The sequence below is a fragment of the Parastagonospora nodorum genome (assembly GCF_000146915.1).
Source record: "Parastagonospora nodorum SN15 chromosome Unknown scaffold_2, whole genome shotgun sequence".
In the NCBI taxonomy this organism is placed as follows: Eukaryota; Fungi; Ascomycota; class Dothideomycetes; order Pleosporales; family Phaeosphaeriaceae; genus Parastagonospora; species Parastagonospora nodorum.
The window spans coordinates 55584-70834 of NW_001884550.1; the positions used below are offsets into that span (position 1 = coordinate 55584).

The 15251-nt window shown below is 52.4% G+C and overlaps 7 protein-coding genes across 7 annotated transcripts; 3 read left to right on the forward strand and 4 right to left on the reverse strand.

Moving 5' to 3' along the window:
* Positions 1-351: 351 nt before the first annotated feature.
* SNOG_01140 (hypothetical protein) lies at positions 352-1040 on the forward strand (the record flags this gene model as incomplete). Its single annotated transcript, XM_001791743.1, has 2 exons — positions 352-750; positions 804-1040. 2 exons carry the CDS (start codon positions 352-354, stop codon positions 1038-1040), a joined length of 636 nt encoding a protein of 211 aa, XP_001791795.1.
* A 214-nt stretch (positions 1041-1254) lies between these two features.
* On the reverse strand, positions 1255-1799 carry SNOG_01141 (hypothetical protein; the record flags this gene model as incomplete). Its single annotated transcript, XM_001791744.1, has 2 exons — positions 1255-1566; positions 1653-1799. The coding sequence occupies 2 exons, from the start codon at positions 1797-1799 to the stop codon at positions 1255-1257; spliced, it is 459 nt and encodes a 152-aa protein (XP_001791796.1).
* A 231-nt stretch (positions 1800-2030) lies between these two features.
* Positions 2031-5753, forward strand: SNOG_01142 (hypothetical protein; the record flags this gene model as incomplete). The annotated part of the gene is made up of 1 exon (XM_001791745.1): positions 2031-5753. The coding sequence occupies one exon, from the start codon at positions 2031-2033 to the stop codon at positions 5751-5753; it is 3723 nt and encodes a 1240-aa protein (XP_001791797.1).
* A 294-nt stretch (positions 5754-6047) lies between these two features.
* On the reverse strand, positions 6048-7725 carry SNOG_01143 (hypothetical protein; the record flags this gene model as incomplete). The annotated part of the gene is made up of 3 exons (XM_001791746.1): positions 6048-6745; positions 6796-7497; positions 7614-7725. 3 exons carry the CDS (start codon positions 7723-7725, stop codon positions 6048-6050), a joined length of 1512 nt encoding a protein of 503 aa, XP_001791798.1.
* Positions 7726-8445: 720 nt separating this feature from the next.
* SNOG_01145 (hypothetical protein) lies at positions 8446-11657 on the forward strand (the record flags this gene model as incomplete). Its single annotated transcript, XM_001791747.1, has 3 exons — positions 8446-8744; positions 8809-9614; positions 10270-11657. 3 exons carry the CDS (start codon positions 8446-8448, stop codon positions 11655-11657), a joined length of 2493 nt encoding a protein of 830 aa, XP_001791799.1.
* Positions 11658-11831: 174 nt separating this feature from the next.
* On the reverse strand, positions 11832-12579 carry SNOG_01146 (hypothetical protein; the record flags this gene model as incomplete). The annotated part of the gene is made up of 2 exons (XM_001791748.1): positions 11832-12316; positions 12375-12579. The coding sequence occupies 2 exons, from the start codon at positions 12577-12579 to the stop codon at positions 11832-11834; spliced, it is 690 nt and encodes a 229-aa protein (XP_001791800.1).
* Positions 12580-13665: 1086 nt separating this feature from the next.
* SNOG_01147 (hypothetical protein) lies at positions 13666-15007 on the reverse strand (the record flags this gene model as incomplete). Its single annotated transcript, XM_001791749.1, has 2 exons — positions 13666-14662; positions 14721-15007. The coding sequence occupies 2 exons, from the start codon at positions 15005-15007 to the stop codon at positions 13666-13668; spliced, it is 1284 nt and encodes a 427-aa protein (XP_001791801.1).
* Between the last annotated feature and the right edge of the window lie 244 nt (positions 15008-15251).

The window sequence follows — 15251 nt, forward strand, 5'->3', positions numbered from 1 at the left end:
GCGGATCAGGGGTGCGATGCGCAGGTCACGTGCTTTGGAGGGGCACGGGCAGCCAAAGACGACCACCTCGATAAGCTGTATTGCATCCTATAGTGTCTGTGTCTATGTCTCATGTCTTTTGGGACTTGTACTGTCGCTTGCTCTCACCTTGGAGCATATCGTGCCAATTTGCACCGAGTACAAACGCTCGTGACAGCTGCGAGCCATGGAAGGCTCGCGAATCTGCTGGGGCTGTCGGCCCAAACTAACCGGCGTCATTGCCTTGCCTGCGCAGCGAAATTATTTCCACGCTCAACCATCTCATAACCTCACAAACGTACACTGCTCTCCCAAATCAATTCATACAACACCATGAACGACCCACAGCTTAATAACCTTCTCAAATGGGGCATTCAGAACTCCGATGCCTCGCGCAACGACCCTTCGACCGCACCACAGCCCTTGTCGGAAGTCGACAAGGAAGCGCTGCAACAACTCATAGCAGGAGTAAGAGGTCCGTCGGACGCGGACCTTATGCAAGACTCTTTTCAAGTCATTGAGAACAACGAAGCTACGGCAGAAGCCAAGCACCAAGCCTTCGAGAACTTCGAGCAGCTCATCCAGGGTATCGACAACGCCAACAATATGGAGGCATTGGGACTTTGGACCAAATTGATTAAGCAGCTCGAGAGCGAGGATCCGGTCATCAGAAAGTGGGCTGCTTGGTGTTGCAGTACCGCCGTGCAGAACAATGTCCGCTCTCAAGAACGAGTAAGTATTCCGCTATCTGTACATCTTTATGATATATGTCTAACGGCCTAAAGCTTCTCGTGCTCAAAAACGCAATCCCTACCCTCGTGCGTCTTGCGACTTCGGATCCTGACAAGACAGCGCGTAAGAAGGCCACCAGCGCTCTCTCCTCAGCTGTGCGCAATTTCCAACCCGGCCTCGATGCTGTACTTGAGCACATGCCTGCTGAACACAAGCCCAAAGAGGCTCTCGATGCCAACGATATGGCTTCGGTCGACATACTCATCAACAAACTCAGAGAGAGCATATAACGGCATGGAGCGATGAGCATTTTTTGGCGTCTTTGACTACAGGGGTTCAGCATAGGGTCGGCGTTTTTAGGCATTGGAATCTTGAACATGAAGCAAGGACGGAAGAAAGAAGAAAGAACCGGACATACGTAGAGGCTCAGTGCTGTTGCGTACTCCATTAGCATCAATGCGAGCATCTCAGCGCAACACGCTGCACGTTGCCTGTAATCAAAGTTCAAATAACCTCGAGGACCAGCCCAATCAGTGCACCGAACTCCCCTCTACTGGCCATACTCTTGTCCAAGCCCATACCTAGCACGACTATGCGTGTCTCCCTCTCGTCTCTGGTCTTGATAGCACTGGCTATCTGTGTCGCAAGCGTCTGTCCCAGAATCTCCAGCCCCGGCACTGTTCCACCAAGTATCGTTGTCGCGGTGAGATGATGCATCGGTAGCAAGTCAGAGCTTGGGTCGTCTTCTTCGCGATCGAGGTATGCGTTTGAGGTCACTGAGGCATCCGTTGCAGCGATGTCGAGGGGCACGTGAACCTAATGTAGTCAGCAAAAAAATGAGTTCGAGGCGATGTTGTAAAATTCATCATACCCAGTGTGCCAATCGCCCGTCTTGAGCTGACTGTGATAAGTATCTTATCGGCAAAGTTGACCGCAGTTGCGACGGTGCGAAGACCTTTGATGGTTGCGGAGGACGTCTTCGTGCGCGCCGGGTACGACGTGTGCGAAACAGCATAGTCTCCCGAAAGAGCTGCGGCGAGGGCTGCCATGCTGTCGGCGGATTCCTAGGTCTTGTTTGTAGTATTCCGAAATAATTGCCAGGTGCTTTGCTAGACGCGCTCAGAGCCACGCTCTGGTGGGGCGGCTTCTCCAGGTCCAGGTTCTGCCACCGCCCTCGGTGATAGTGGATGCAACCTCCGCCAAAATTTATTTCGACTGTCGCAAACAATCCCAGGCTGTGCCGTCGCAAGACGCCCACACCTCGCCCACACCTCGCAGACATGCCGAAATTCGTACCCAGGCAGCGCAAGCACAAAGTCGTAGCGCGACAGAAGAGCGCAAACGGGGCGCAAATCGAAGACGCCAACGCCGAGCAGATCTTACCAGCAGAACAACGCGAGCGCGAAGAGAAGAGGAGGGCCCTAAAGGATGAGCTCGTGCGCGAATCACAAGGCAAGATCAGCGGAAAGAAGAAGAAGCGATTGGATAAATACGTCGATACGAAACTGAAGAAGGAGGAGAACCTAGCCCTTCTCAAGAAATTGGCTGCAACGAGAGTTGACACCAGCTTGTTTCAGAGCTCCAAGAAGCTTGGAAGCGGTTCTGACTCGAAGAAGGAAGCTTTGCGACGGGCGCTAGCTGAGCGCAAGGCAGGCATAGATGTGGACAAGAATGAACGAATCCTGTTTGAAGAGCGACCTGTACGGGAATACAAGCAGGAGAGCGAAGGCTCTGACAGCGAGTCAGCAGCGTTTCCGCAACAAGCCTCAAAAAAGCCTTCTGAATCACGGGCTATTCTCCCTGAAAGCGACTCGTCGCTCTCCGCACCCACAGTTGCGACACGCACCCAGCCATCAGCCTCTACACCTGTGCCGGCACCTACAAAGTCACAGTCTGCTGGGTCGTTCGGAGGCGGTCTCAAGCGTCCGCTCGAGGTGGACGAATCGGGCAAACCCATCATACAAGTGCGCAAGCGTAGAAAGGCAAAGAACAAGCCAGTCATCATTGAGCAGGATGTTGAGTGGGAAGGGTTCAGCTCTGATGACGAGCAAGACGCCGAAACCGCCGACGGAGAAGCCAGTGCAGCATCTAGCGCTGGCTCCGATGCGTCTAATGTGGAGTCAGGAAGTGAGAGCGAGGCAGCAGGGTCGACTTCAGAGGAAGCTGGAGATTCAGAAGAGGAAGAGGACGACTCAGAAGACTCAAGCGACGACGACGACAGTCATGTGGGCCCCGACGAGAGCGGCAAAATCGCCAAGAAAGAGAAGACATCTGCATTCAAAGCATGGGCGACGCAGCAACGAAACGAGGCCATCGGATTCGTCCCGACGAACAATTTGTCACAAGCACTTCTGCCGAAGCCTGCGAATTTTAAACCCCGTGCCCCCGAGCAGGATCCATTACCTGATGAATTACGAACGGACACTGCAACAGATACTACACGGAAGGCTTTCAGCGTCAATGTAGAAAGGTCTGCTGAAATACAAGAATCACGATTGCAGCTTCCAATCGTAGCAGAAGAGCAGAAGATAATGGAGGCGATACACAACAACGATGTAGTAGTTGTTTGGGGAGCCACAGGTAGTGGTAAGACAACGCAAGTGCCACAATTCCTATACGAAGCCGGTTACGGTGCTCCAGATGGACCAACGCCAGGCTTGATTGGCGTCACTCAGCCTCGACGTGTTGCAGCAGTGAGTATGGCAAAACGTGTTGGTGATGAGCTTAGCAGCCACGGATCAAAAGTTGCATATCAAATCCGATTCGACACCACAACGAGCGCGAAGACGGCGGTGAAGTTCATGACAGATGGGGTGCTGCTACGAGAGATCACGCAAGACTTCGTGCTAACCAAGTACTCTGCCATCGTCATCGATGAAGCACACGAACGCAGCGTGAACACAGACATATTGATCGGAATGCTCAGCAGAATCGTTGACCTTCGAGCTCAGATGGCCAGAGAGGATGCCAAAATCAACCCTCTTAAGCTTGTTATCATGTCTGCTACTTTGCGAATATCGGATTTCACAGAAAACAAGCGACTGTTTCGAGGTTTGCCTCCGCCACTCATCAAGGCAGAGGGGCGACAGTACACTGTTACGAATCACTTTGCTCGTCGCACTCAACGAGATTACGCGGAGGAGATGTTCCACAAAGTATCCACAGGCCATCGCAAGCTACCCAAGGGTGGTATGCTTGTTTTCGTCACAGGGCAAAATGAGATAGCACACCTTGCCAAACGCCTGAAGCAGACATTCGCTTCAACGCAAGGACATGACGCCAAGGCCGGAAAAGTGCTGGTGTCGCCTGCTGACGCTCCCTTGGAAACGGAGGATATCGAGCTAGGCTCAAAGGACCATGATCTGGAAGATGATGGTTCGGACTCCGAGGATTCTGTTATCCATGGACTAGATGACGAGGACGACAAGGAATTTGAGATTGAGGACGAAAAACCAGAGGATACCGTTTTGAATGTGCACGTATTGCCGCTCTACTCGCAGCTTCCCACCAACCAACAATTGCGCGTCTTCGAACCGCCCCCAGATGGCTCGCGCCTCATCGTGCTTGCTACGAACGTTGCGGAGACAAGTTTGACTATTCCAGGCATTCGATATGTCTTTGATTGTGGCAGAGCAAAGGAGAAGAAGTACGATCTTGTGACTGGAGTACAGAGTTTCGAGGTTGGTTGGATCAGTAAAGCCAGTGCGAACCAGAGAGCTGGTCGTGCAGGTCGTACTGGTCCAGGTCATTGCTATCGTCTGTACTCCTCTGCGGTCTATGAAAGGGACTTTGAAGAGTATGCTGCGCCAGAGATCTCAAGGACGCCTCTTGAGGGCGTCATCCTTCAGCTCAAGAGCATGGGCGCGCCTGTTGTCAACTTCCCATTCCCGACACCACCGAACCGTGAAAGCCTACAAAAAGCTGAGAATCTGCTTTCGTATCTAGGAGCTCTATCTATTGATGGTAAGGTAACGAAGCTTGGTCACGAGTTGTCGCTCTACCCACTCAATCCACGATTCGCACGCATGGTGGCAATGGGCGTAGCACAAAGCTTAGCAGCCGAAACAATTGCTCTGGTAGCGGCCCTCTCCGTTCCAGAACTCATCATCCCAGAAAACAAGCTCGGTCTACGCGAGCCTACCAGAGATCCTGACGCAGTTCGCACCGAAGAGGACAATGTGGAGGCTGAAGAACGCTCCCGCCTCCGCAAGGCCTACAACGCTGCACAAGCCAAACTCGCTGTCAACGCCAAACAAAGCGACTGCATCAAGTTCAGCAATGCTGTATGTGCTTACGCCTATGAGACGGATTCCCGTCATTTCTGCGAGGACATGTTCCTCAATGCGAAAGCCATGAACGAAGCAGCGCAGCTCCGCCATCAACTCACAAACATCGTACGCGCCCATCGTCCGACCGCTATCTCAACATACAACCCCAAGCTTCCAGCGCCGTCAGAACGCAGCATCAATCTCCTCACGCAAATTTGTGCCGCTGGATTCATTGACCAAATAGCCATGCGAGCCGATCTGGCTCCTGTGCCACCTGAACTATCTCGCAAACCTAAGACGGCGATTGACGTGCCTTATGTCACGCTGTTTCCCTCGCAAGTAGATAGAGGCGACGACCCATACGTTTTCCTGCATCCAAGTAGCCTGCTGGCAAGGACACCACCTGCCAAGATGCCAGGCTATATCATATACTCTCACCTGCAACGCGCCTCCGCGTCAACTATCAATGGCACAAAGGCACCCAAGACAAGACTTCAACCACTCACGCCCATAACGCGACCACAGATCATTAATATCGCGCTAAACACACCGTTACTACAGGCGTCCAAGCCGAGGGGCAAAATTGTCGAAATGGCTCAGAAGCGGAGAGAGTGCGAGGTTGAGATGAGTTTGGTAGGAGATAAAGGCACCCAAGGCTGGGGATTGGGTGTTCGGAGAGTCGTGCAACGCAAGGAAAAGAGTGGCAGTTGGGTGGTCGAGAAGATACTTGATTGAGGCCCAGATGGCGCGACGACATTTGAACAGCTGCGATGTCGGAGCATATAGGATATTGAAGGCATGCAGCATGCGTAGATACAGGGAGCAGTCAAAAGTGTTAGCACTGTATCTTTTGCAGCCTGCAATCCGGGCACCGAGACTACAGTGTAATGATACCCAGTTGAAATGTTGAGATGTCATCTTCTCCATTGTCCAGCAGCAAATTTGATAGATTTAAAACGTCTTCAGTTTGTTCCCCGTAAAAGGCTTCCGCGAAGTCCTACAATCTACTTTCCCACGCATCATCGTCCTTCAATCCTTGGACACTGCCGTCTCAGCTGCAACAGCTTCACTCCTCAAGACCGCCACTTCTTTCTCCTTTTCCATACTCTTCCTCCCTTCCTCATTCAAGTCAACGCGTCCTCGACTTACATATGTCCTAAACTTGCGAGCCGGTAACCGCGCTTCAAACATTTCATCGATTTCCTCAAGCGTCCGATTCTTGACTTCGGGCAAGAAGAAGAAGACCCATGTAGCTGCGATAATACAAGAGGGGAACCAGATGAAGCCATAGCGTGGGCCCCAGTTGAGAGCTTGGATATTAATGAAGTACGGTGCCGTGAAGGTCGTGAGCCACGCGCCAGCGAAGCCGGCGGCCGCCGCGAGACCGAAAGTGTGCGAGCGGAGGCGTTGGGTGGGTAGCTCACCACCGCAGAGCCAAGCATAGGTACTGATCATACCGTTGTAGCTAAACATGTAGATGCCCGTCAGTCCTACCGTTACTTTCCCAGTAGCTTTGGCATTGGGATGTTTGTGGTATACCGTCGCGATGATGAGTTGGAGGAAACCGCAGATCAACAATCCCGTCATGAGCAAATTGCGACGATTGCCGAAACGCACGACGATGAACGAGTTGGCGATGAAAGCGAGAATAGAAATAGCGGAGAGAACGTTGGACATGGCGAAGGGGTCGGCTACTTTGGCCATTTGGAGGAAGTAGGCTTTGAATGCTGTGAAGTTTGTATCAGCGTGTACAACGTTAGAAATCAAGGTAGCGTACCAATGATAAACATGGAACCTGACGCTGCTTGCAATAAGACAGCGCAGACAGCGAGGGTCGTTCGGCGCCGATCGACAGGATTGCTAAAGAGGTCCAGCCAGCCGATACCAGAGTGTGTTTCCTTTTCGCGATCAATAGCAGCTTGGATTGCGGTGGCTTCTGCAAGACTGTCGTGATCATGTGGTCGTAGCCACTCAAGGGCTTTGACGCCGTCATCGAATTGCCCTCGCAAAATGAGCCATCGAGGCGACTCGGGCACGAACCATATTGAACAGAGAATGATGAACGGGAAGACGTAAATCAAGCCCAACGGAATCAAGTATGCTGACTTGTCTGGTCGTTTGGCAGTCGCCCAGTCCACGATAGTTCCAATGAGCGTGCCAAATGAGACGAAGAAGTTGAAGCCAGTCAGGAACACACCACGCAGTTCAGCAGTGCTACTCTCTTGCAAATACAGCTGAGCAAACGTCATGAAGTATCCGTTGGCTAGCCCGATGATCAAGCGTCCAGCATACAGAGCCCCGATACTTTCTGTGGTCATCATAATGATGTTTGCGACAAAGCATGTAACGCAGGCAGCGGCCAGACATGCGCGGCGTCCGAACCATTTTGAGGGAATACCAGCGGTGGCAGAGCTGATGAAGGCACCGAGAGTCATCAGTGAAGAGATGAGTTGCTGTCGCTCGGTCGTGATGTTCCAGCCTGTAGGTGCTGCAGGTGCGCGATACCCGAATATCTGATGTCGAATAAGTATGATATGCAGATGTCGATTGGGTGCAACCATACTTGCAAGAAGCCCCTCATAGCCTGTAGCCCACCGATCATCCCAAAATCAAATCCATACTGAAATGGGCTCAAGATGACAACGCCACACGCCAGAAACAAACGCGAATGGCTGCGCCACGAGTCTCCCTTGTTGACATCAGTCATGATGAACACTCGTCGAGTCGAAATGTCGTGTAGCAGATCTGATGCTCATCGCCAGGATGCCCTTATACTACGTAGGGAGATCATTGCCTAGGGTGGATGAATACATTAGGATTTAGCCCATCTGCCGAACAGCATGCCAAGATGGACATGCTGTATGACCCCACAAGTGTTGAGCGTTTGACTGCCCAATTGTGGGAAGCGACCTTGGCAACGACCCAGTTGGATGTGGGGAAGGTAGGTGTGGGATCACTGCAGTATGCGAGGCATCACCAGGCCTAGATATTGCTGGCCAGCTGCGGTAAGATATGGTAGATTGGATGCTATGCGGTCCATGTGTTTGTGTCCAAGTCCATTCGGACCGACGACCATCTTACTCCATGTTTGATATCTTGAATCGGTCAAAAGTCCAAATTCGATTGCAATACTCATAGAAACCCTCAAAGACGCGACTGCGCAATGCCGTGATGCCACTGTGTGATTCTCGCAGACGCGCATCGGCGGCATGATACCGAGCAAAGCCCAGATGGAAATGCTTTTGCGCGAGGCGCGTTTGTGTGGACTTTGAGTCAGTATGTCGGGGAAGGAGTATGGGGTGCATGGTTAGGGCGAGCTGTGTGGGTCGGAAGCTCGGGCGGGGAAATCAAGGCTTGTCTCCGCGCACGCTAGTGTCTCCTCCCACCAACATCAACGTGCAGCCAGTGCCGTTGCAACAGCCTGCAAATGCCACGCATTCCGACACGGCTCCTCCGCAAAGCGTATGCTATAGATCCCCTGCTACCCGCTCTCCTGGCGCCCTGTCGCGACCTCGCCGCCGCGCAGGGCGAGCTGCGATGGCTGCGTGAACACGTCGAGCGAGTCGCGCAAGCGCGTCGTGCACGCGGTGATGAGCTGGCAAAGGGCGCGCTTCTGAGGCAGCTGGTCAGCGAAAGAGCGTCGGGGAAGCCGCTGCAGTACACGCTCGGAACTGAATATTTTGGAGACTTGGAGATTCGGTGCAGACCCGGCGTGCTGATCCCCAGGTGCGTGAGAGCGATATCATGTGACACAAGCCGACAAGACCTGACTGCTAAGTCGACGATACAGGCAAGACACTGCGGCCTCAATCACGCATCTTGTCCATCTCCTACGTGATGCGCCCAGCCTGCCTCCAGAACTACGGCTGCTGGACCTCTGCACTGGCACTGGCTGCATCCCCCTCCTGTTCCGGCACGAGCTATACTCGGCGCGCCAGGACGTCCACTTGCGTGCGCTTGCCGTCGATGTGTCAGAGGAAGCTTTGGCTCTAGCACGTCACAACCTGCGAAGCGTGGACGCGAGCAGAGCCGGCACAAAACAGGACCGCATACATTTGCTGAAGGCAGACGTCCTCCTCGATCCATTCGCAGACCAAGTCACGGGAGCACCCTCACTAAAGGCCGCAATGAACGATTACCGCCAGCCACCCTTTTGGGACATTCTCATCTCCAATCCGCCGTATATATCACCATCGGACTACTGGAAGACGACCACACGCTCCGTGAGAGGCTACGAGCCGAAGCTGGCGCTGGTGCCGCCGCAAAGCCCACATATAGACGACATCCAGACGGCCGATGCCTTCTACTCCCGACTCCTCGATATCGCGCGCGACGTCGAGGCTAAGATTGTGCTTCTGGAAGTGGCAGATCTGGAACAAGCCCACCGAGTTGCTCAGCACGCCAGGGCACTCGAGATTTTCGACGGCATCGAGATATGGCGAGAAGATCCTGGCGCTTCTACTCCCTCTCCCTCAGACACGACCAGCTTCTCCATCGTCGGCGAGGGTAATGCTCGATCCGTCTTGTGCTGGCGTGGAGCAGGGTCCTCGTGGCTCGGCAAAGCTGCCCCAGCAGACGCACCCCACGATGCACAGCGTCCGCTTTTGAGATCCAGTGGTCGAGCTCTTCCTGTGCAGTCCCATACAGAGCCTCTAAACCCGTATTTTGATCCGAGACTGTTCCTCGCTACAAGCCAGAGCAAGAACAAAGAGAACAGAGCGCAAACGACTAACCAACAAAAGAAAGAATGAACATCACCTAGCTGCTCAGGGCCTAAAAGGCGGCTCTGCTAGTTGACTAGTATACCCTGCATTTTGGGCCGCTGACGTCGGCTAGCGAACTGTTCAGGTCGAGGGAAATGGATGCACCTCACATCGCTTGTCAGCTTCTCACTCACAAAGTAATCATGAGCCTCAGCCTTCCAAATGAGTTGGACATGTGGTAAGAGAATGTCGGACAACGAAGCGCCGTCAGGGTTTTCTAATGTCCTTTACGACGCCAAAGAATATTAGCGTGCGACGACGTCATCGATTTGCCTGTGCACGCTACCATGCATCTACCCCAAGTTCATTCCTTGCACTCCATGCATATGAGCGACGTATTATAGCATTTGGCATGAACATAATCATACGCTTACAAAGGCTACCTTTCCCAAGAACCACCACGTCTTACAGCCGCAAATTGTACCCTGCTCCTGTCTTGCCGTATCCGTGCCGTAAGCTGCATGCCTTTACGGCTAAGATGAGCCCAGCAAAACGCAAGGCGGAGCAATCAGTATCTCCCCCAAAGACAAAAAAGCCCAAAATCGTTGTCCCGGAGTACCATCTCACACCATCGAGGCAAGATGAGTCTGGAGAGAATGTGTGGCCTGCTCGAGCAGAGCAAATTGACAGGGCAAGGGAGATCATCAAAGAATGGTTTGCCTTCCTTGATTTCCATCAATATGGCAACGGACTTACGTTTTGCAGTGCTCGATCTGGAAAACAAACCCTCATACTTCCGGACAAAGATGCGGATGGTCTCTCTTCCGGCAGTATATTACACCATACTTTGACTACCCTCGGACTCTCGCCCTCTATGATCTCAGTCTACTTTCCCTCCAAAGGGGCTAACATTCATGATGAATCCACTGCAGACGCCATTTCTGCAGTCTCTCCAACTTTCATCTTCGTCTTAGATCAGGGATCGCGAAACACGCCACCCCTGACACCAGCACCGCACACATGCCTCGTCATCGACCATCACTTTGCCGACGAGTGCGGCTTCCCCGACGGTGCAGACTACGTAACAGCACACGACTGCCCACCCGTCGCTACCAGTGCACTTTTGACGTACCACATTTGCCTCCCCCTTCATGCCGACCTCAGTGATAAAATCTCGTGGCTCTGTGCTCTGGGAACCCATGGCGATCTTGGAAGCACTATAAAATGGCAACCTCCGTTCCCGGATATGGCCCAGACCTTCAAACAACATCCTAAGAAAACCGTGAACGACGCCGTCGCACTCGTCAACGCGCCTCGACGATCCGCTGCTTACAACGTAAAAGATGCATGGGACGCCGTTATTGCCGCAATATCACCCTCAGAGATAACCAAGAATGAAAAGCTACATGAAGCTAGTTTCGAAGTGCGACAAGAGACAGAAAGGTGCACGCATACGCCACCGAACTTCTCTGCAGATGGAAGTATTGCGCTTCTGACCATTAGCTCGAAAGCCCAGATTCATCCCGTCATCGCAACGCGGTGGAGCGGGCATCTTAGGTCAAACAAACTCGAAATAGTCATGTGTGCAAACGAAGGATATCTACCCGACAAGGTCAATTTTTCGTGTCGTGTTGCGAAGATCGCAAGAGCAAGAGAAGGGGTTGAGAAGGTTGATATCATCAAAAAGCTTGAGAGTATAGTCGTAGGTGATGGCGATTTGAGGAAGAGACTTGGTGACAGTTTTGCTAGAGGTCACAAAGAGGCTAGTGGCGGTATAGTCGGAAAGGCTGAGTGGGAAGAGTTCAAGAAGCTGATGGGCATTGGAGAGGCGGAGAGGATCAAGAAGGAAGAGAAGGAGAAGAAGGAGGACAAGAAAGTGCAGAAGAATACGTTAGCAAATTACTTTGTTCAACCGGCGAAGAAGAACGAAGCATAGTACATAATCATTCACGAGGATAAGGTTCAACGTACTATAGCTAATGTAATTCATAAAGTGTAAAGTATCTACAAAGAAGGTAGGACCTCAAGCCCTTACAAAACCCTCACTTCCAAGCCAGGTGCAGAAGCAACCACAGGCAAAAGCAACACATTCCAACGGGCAACCCGTTCTTTAACCAGAGTAGACAGCTGGGCCGGGGCTGACGTACTTGAAGCTCGAGTCGTAGATGGCCTTTGTGAAGAGTCCGTCGCTGAGCTTGTACGCACCAGGGAACGAAACACCAGCAGGGTTCGCGCTGCCTCCACCGGTGACCTTGACCTGGAAGCAGGAGACGTAAGGCTGGGGCTGCCCCACACCGGCGTGTAGGGCAAGTGCCTCAGCACGGACAAGGTAGTCACCAGAAGCGATGTTCTTGGGGACGGTGAACGCGCGCTTTCCGCAGTTGGCGTTGAGGATTTCGGTTCCCCATGATGCTGTGGTGCCAGAGTAGCCGTCCTCTGCGACCTTGAAGAAAGAGCCGGAGGTGGCGGTCTTTGCGTCGGCGACCTTGGCCATGTAGACGAGAACGGGTCCGTAGTGGGCACCGCCGATGGCGGGCTGGGTGCACTTGCGGTCACCGGGCTGGGCATGCATCTCGACAGTGAGCGAGCCGCCGGCTGTGTGATGCGTTAGTGTGATGCTGCTGATATGTGTTTAGGAATGAAGTGTACGTACCAGCGACCTCGCACACACCAGACGATGTAGCAGGTCCGCGGCCACAGAACATGTCGGTAGAAGTCAGACTAGCGATGGGAGAGTTGTCCTTGACTGTGCGAACACAGGTTCCAGCCTTATCGTCAGAGCCGACCCAGAGTTGTTGCCATGTTGAGTGGGCGGAGACAGATGCCACAGTAGCGAGGAGAACAAGACCAGACTTCATTTTGTCGACTTGTAGAGTTATAATTGAAGAGAAGTGAGAGTAAGATCGAAGTAAATCGTTGCTGTTCTGGATGTCGTGTTTTCAAGCGGCCTGTCCTAGCTTTTATTCTGTTCTTACCTATGTACGCATGGCCCAGTTTGTGTATGTTCAATCTAACACCGACCGTGCTCTTCCGGCCCGTACTACCACGGGATCGCCATTTCCATGGTCGCAACGAGGTATAGGGTGGGACGAGTCGCCTCTTCACTTAGATAGATTGCGAAACCGTAGTCAAGCTTTCTTAGCGCAAAGTCCATCGCGTGCATTCCTCGACGTGATTGGCAGAAACCCTGTCATGCATACCCCAGGATTTACCGTTTAAGACACGGCACTCATGGCTGGTTCGGGAGTCACATGGCATCGTTCTGCATGCAGTGCTGCCTGCTAATATGAGGGTGGGTTAACAAATCTGCTGTCATGCTCTAGCCGAAATTTTGTGTGGGACACTGCAGTTGCTTGAAAATGAAGAGATTCTTGTCAAGGCTGGGTGCTTCATAGACCAGACGCCCAAGCCAGCCGACGCATACCCACTACAATGAGACGTTGGCTCCAAACCAGAGAAAGGAACAAGTTGATTTTCGTGGTGTGTTTCGTTGTAGTCACATGAATCACCCGACATCCTCGCATTATAGCCGGGGCCCACTATATTAATCAGCTTCAAACAACGACTTTGTCGACAGCGAATTGCAACTCCACAAAACCACAAGCGAGAAAAGTAATACTATAGTATTGTCGGAGACGAGGTTCTGTTTGGGTTGATAGACCGAAGCTGCGTAACTAAACGTCATGATTGAGTTCGCAGGTTTCCAGGATGATCAGAGTATATTGGATCTCATATAATTTCAGTCGCCATGCTTTCTCACAAATCGGATTTCCGGGATTTCGTAAAGCCACATCCGGCAGGTGGGATTTTTCATCGTCGATATCCCATACCCGGTAGCCTTTGCCGATGCGTTGTCGACGATCTTGGTAAGCTAGAAGCTCAGAGAAGACAAAGAAGGCGCGTGGGCTGCGGCTCCTTGTAGAAGCGGACCTGAAAGCTGAGGCTCAATAATCTCCACTTTTGACTTTCTCATCGTAGTACAATACGGCATCCAATAGGACCTGCGCTCCTAGCGCACAGTGTTCTGGACTGGTATATTCGTACGGGTTATGACTGATTCCATCTTTGCTTGGAACAAAGATCATACTGGTTGGACAGACTCGCGCCGACCATGCACTGTCATGTCCTGCTTTGCTCTTCATCTCTATGACTTGGTCTTCGCCGACTTGGCGAGTTGCAGCATCGCGCACTGCCTCGATGCATTGTGGATGGAACTGACTTTCGGGCAGGCCCCAGGAACGTTCAATTTTGTATGCCGTGCCGTTAGACTCATCCGCAATAATTCCATCAAAGGCTGCAAATGTTTGTGTCGCAAGCTGTTCTACCATCTCATCTGTTGAGCAGCGAATGTCGATGATAAAGGTCACTCCAGCGGGAATGGTCGCCTGGCTCGAAGTGTCGCTACCAATCACACCGACAGTGGCAACGCCTAGCTTCGTGCTGAGTGCAGAATCACGTACGGCTGTAATGAGACGCGATGCCGTTACCAAGGCATCTGCGCGGCGGGCCATGGGAGTCGTTCCCGAATGACCCTCCACGCCCTCGACACGGATGCTGAACCACTTCATACTTTGCACGGACGTGACAATACCAACGCTCTTACCCTCCTCTTCCAATACTGGCCCTTGCTCGATGTGCAATTCAAAATGACACTCCAGACTGTTTGCGCGGTAATCGCATGGTGTATCTCCGAGGTAACCAATTTGCTTTAGAGCATCTTTCATGCACACACCCTCTTTGTCTTGTAGATTCCAGCATGCCTCGAGTGGTGTGCTACTCTTTGTACTCCACACGCCGCTGGCCATCATTGCACCTGGGAACCGCGCTCCTTCTTCATTTGTCCAGTCGATGAGCGCAATTGGGCAATGCGTTTCAATGTGGTTCTCATGAAGCGTACGGAGGACTTCGAGAGCTGCCTGGACACCGAGGATACCGTCGTATCTGGAATGGCTATCAGCGCAACTGTGGTTATGGACACCTAAGCAGGTACTATGCATACCGTCCACCAGCGGGTTGTGTATCCATGTGGCTGCCCATAGCAATTGGATTACGATCCTTCGCCGCGCCTGGACGCGTAGCGAACACATTTCCCATTTGGTCGATCTTGATATCGCAGCCCAAGTCGCGACATTCTTCTACCAGCCAGTCTCGAACTTCCTTATCCTCTGCGGTTAGGCTGAGGCGGCACATACCAGTGCCTGTCGACAATGCTCCCCATTGCGAGCAGGTACTCTGGAGAGTGCTGTTCAGTCTATCGCCGTTGATAATCAGCTTCGGCAATGCCATTGTGCTTAGTACAGGTGCCTAAGTTCCCGCGGGTCAAAAAAGCTGCACGGGAACACAATGGCGTTCACTACGGACACACATGAATGACGTGTTTCCCGTCGGCCAAAGCGTCGATAAGATTTGGTTGCATTACTGATGGTCATGACTGATGAGCCCTAGTATCCTTCTATCGGGCCATATGCGGATTCATGTGGAGGTTGATAAGCAGCGAAGAACGACGCCATGAGGTTCGCATGCGGGGCGC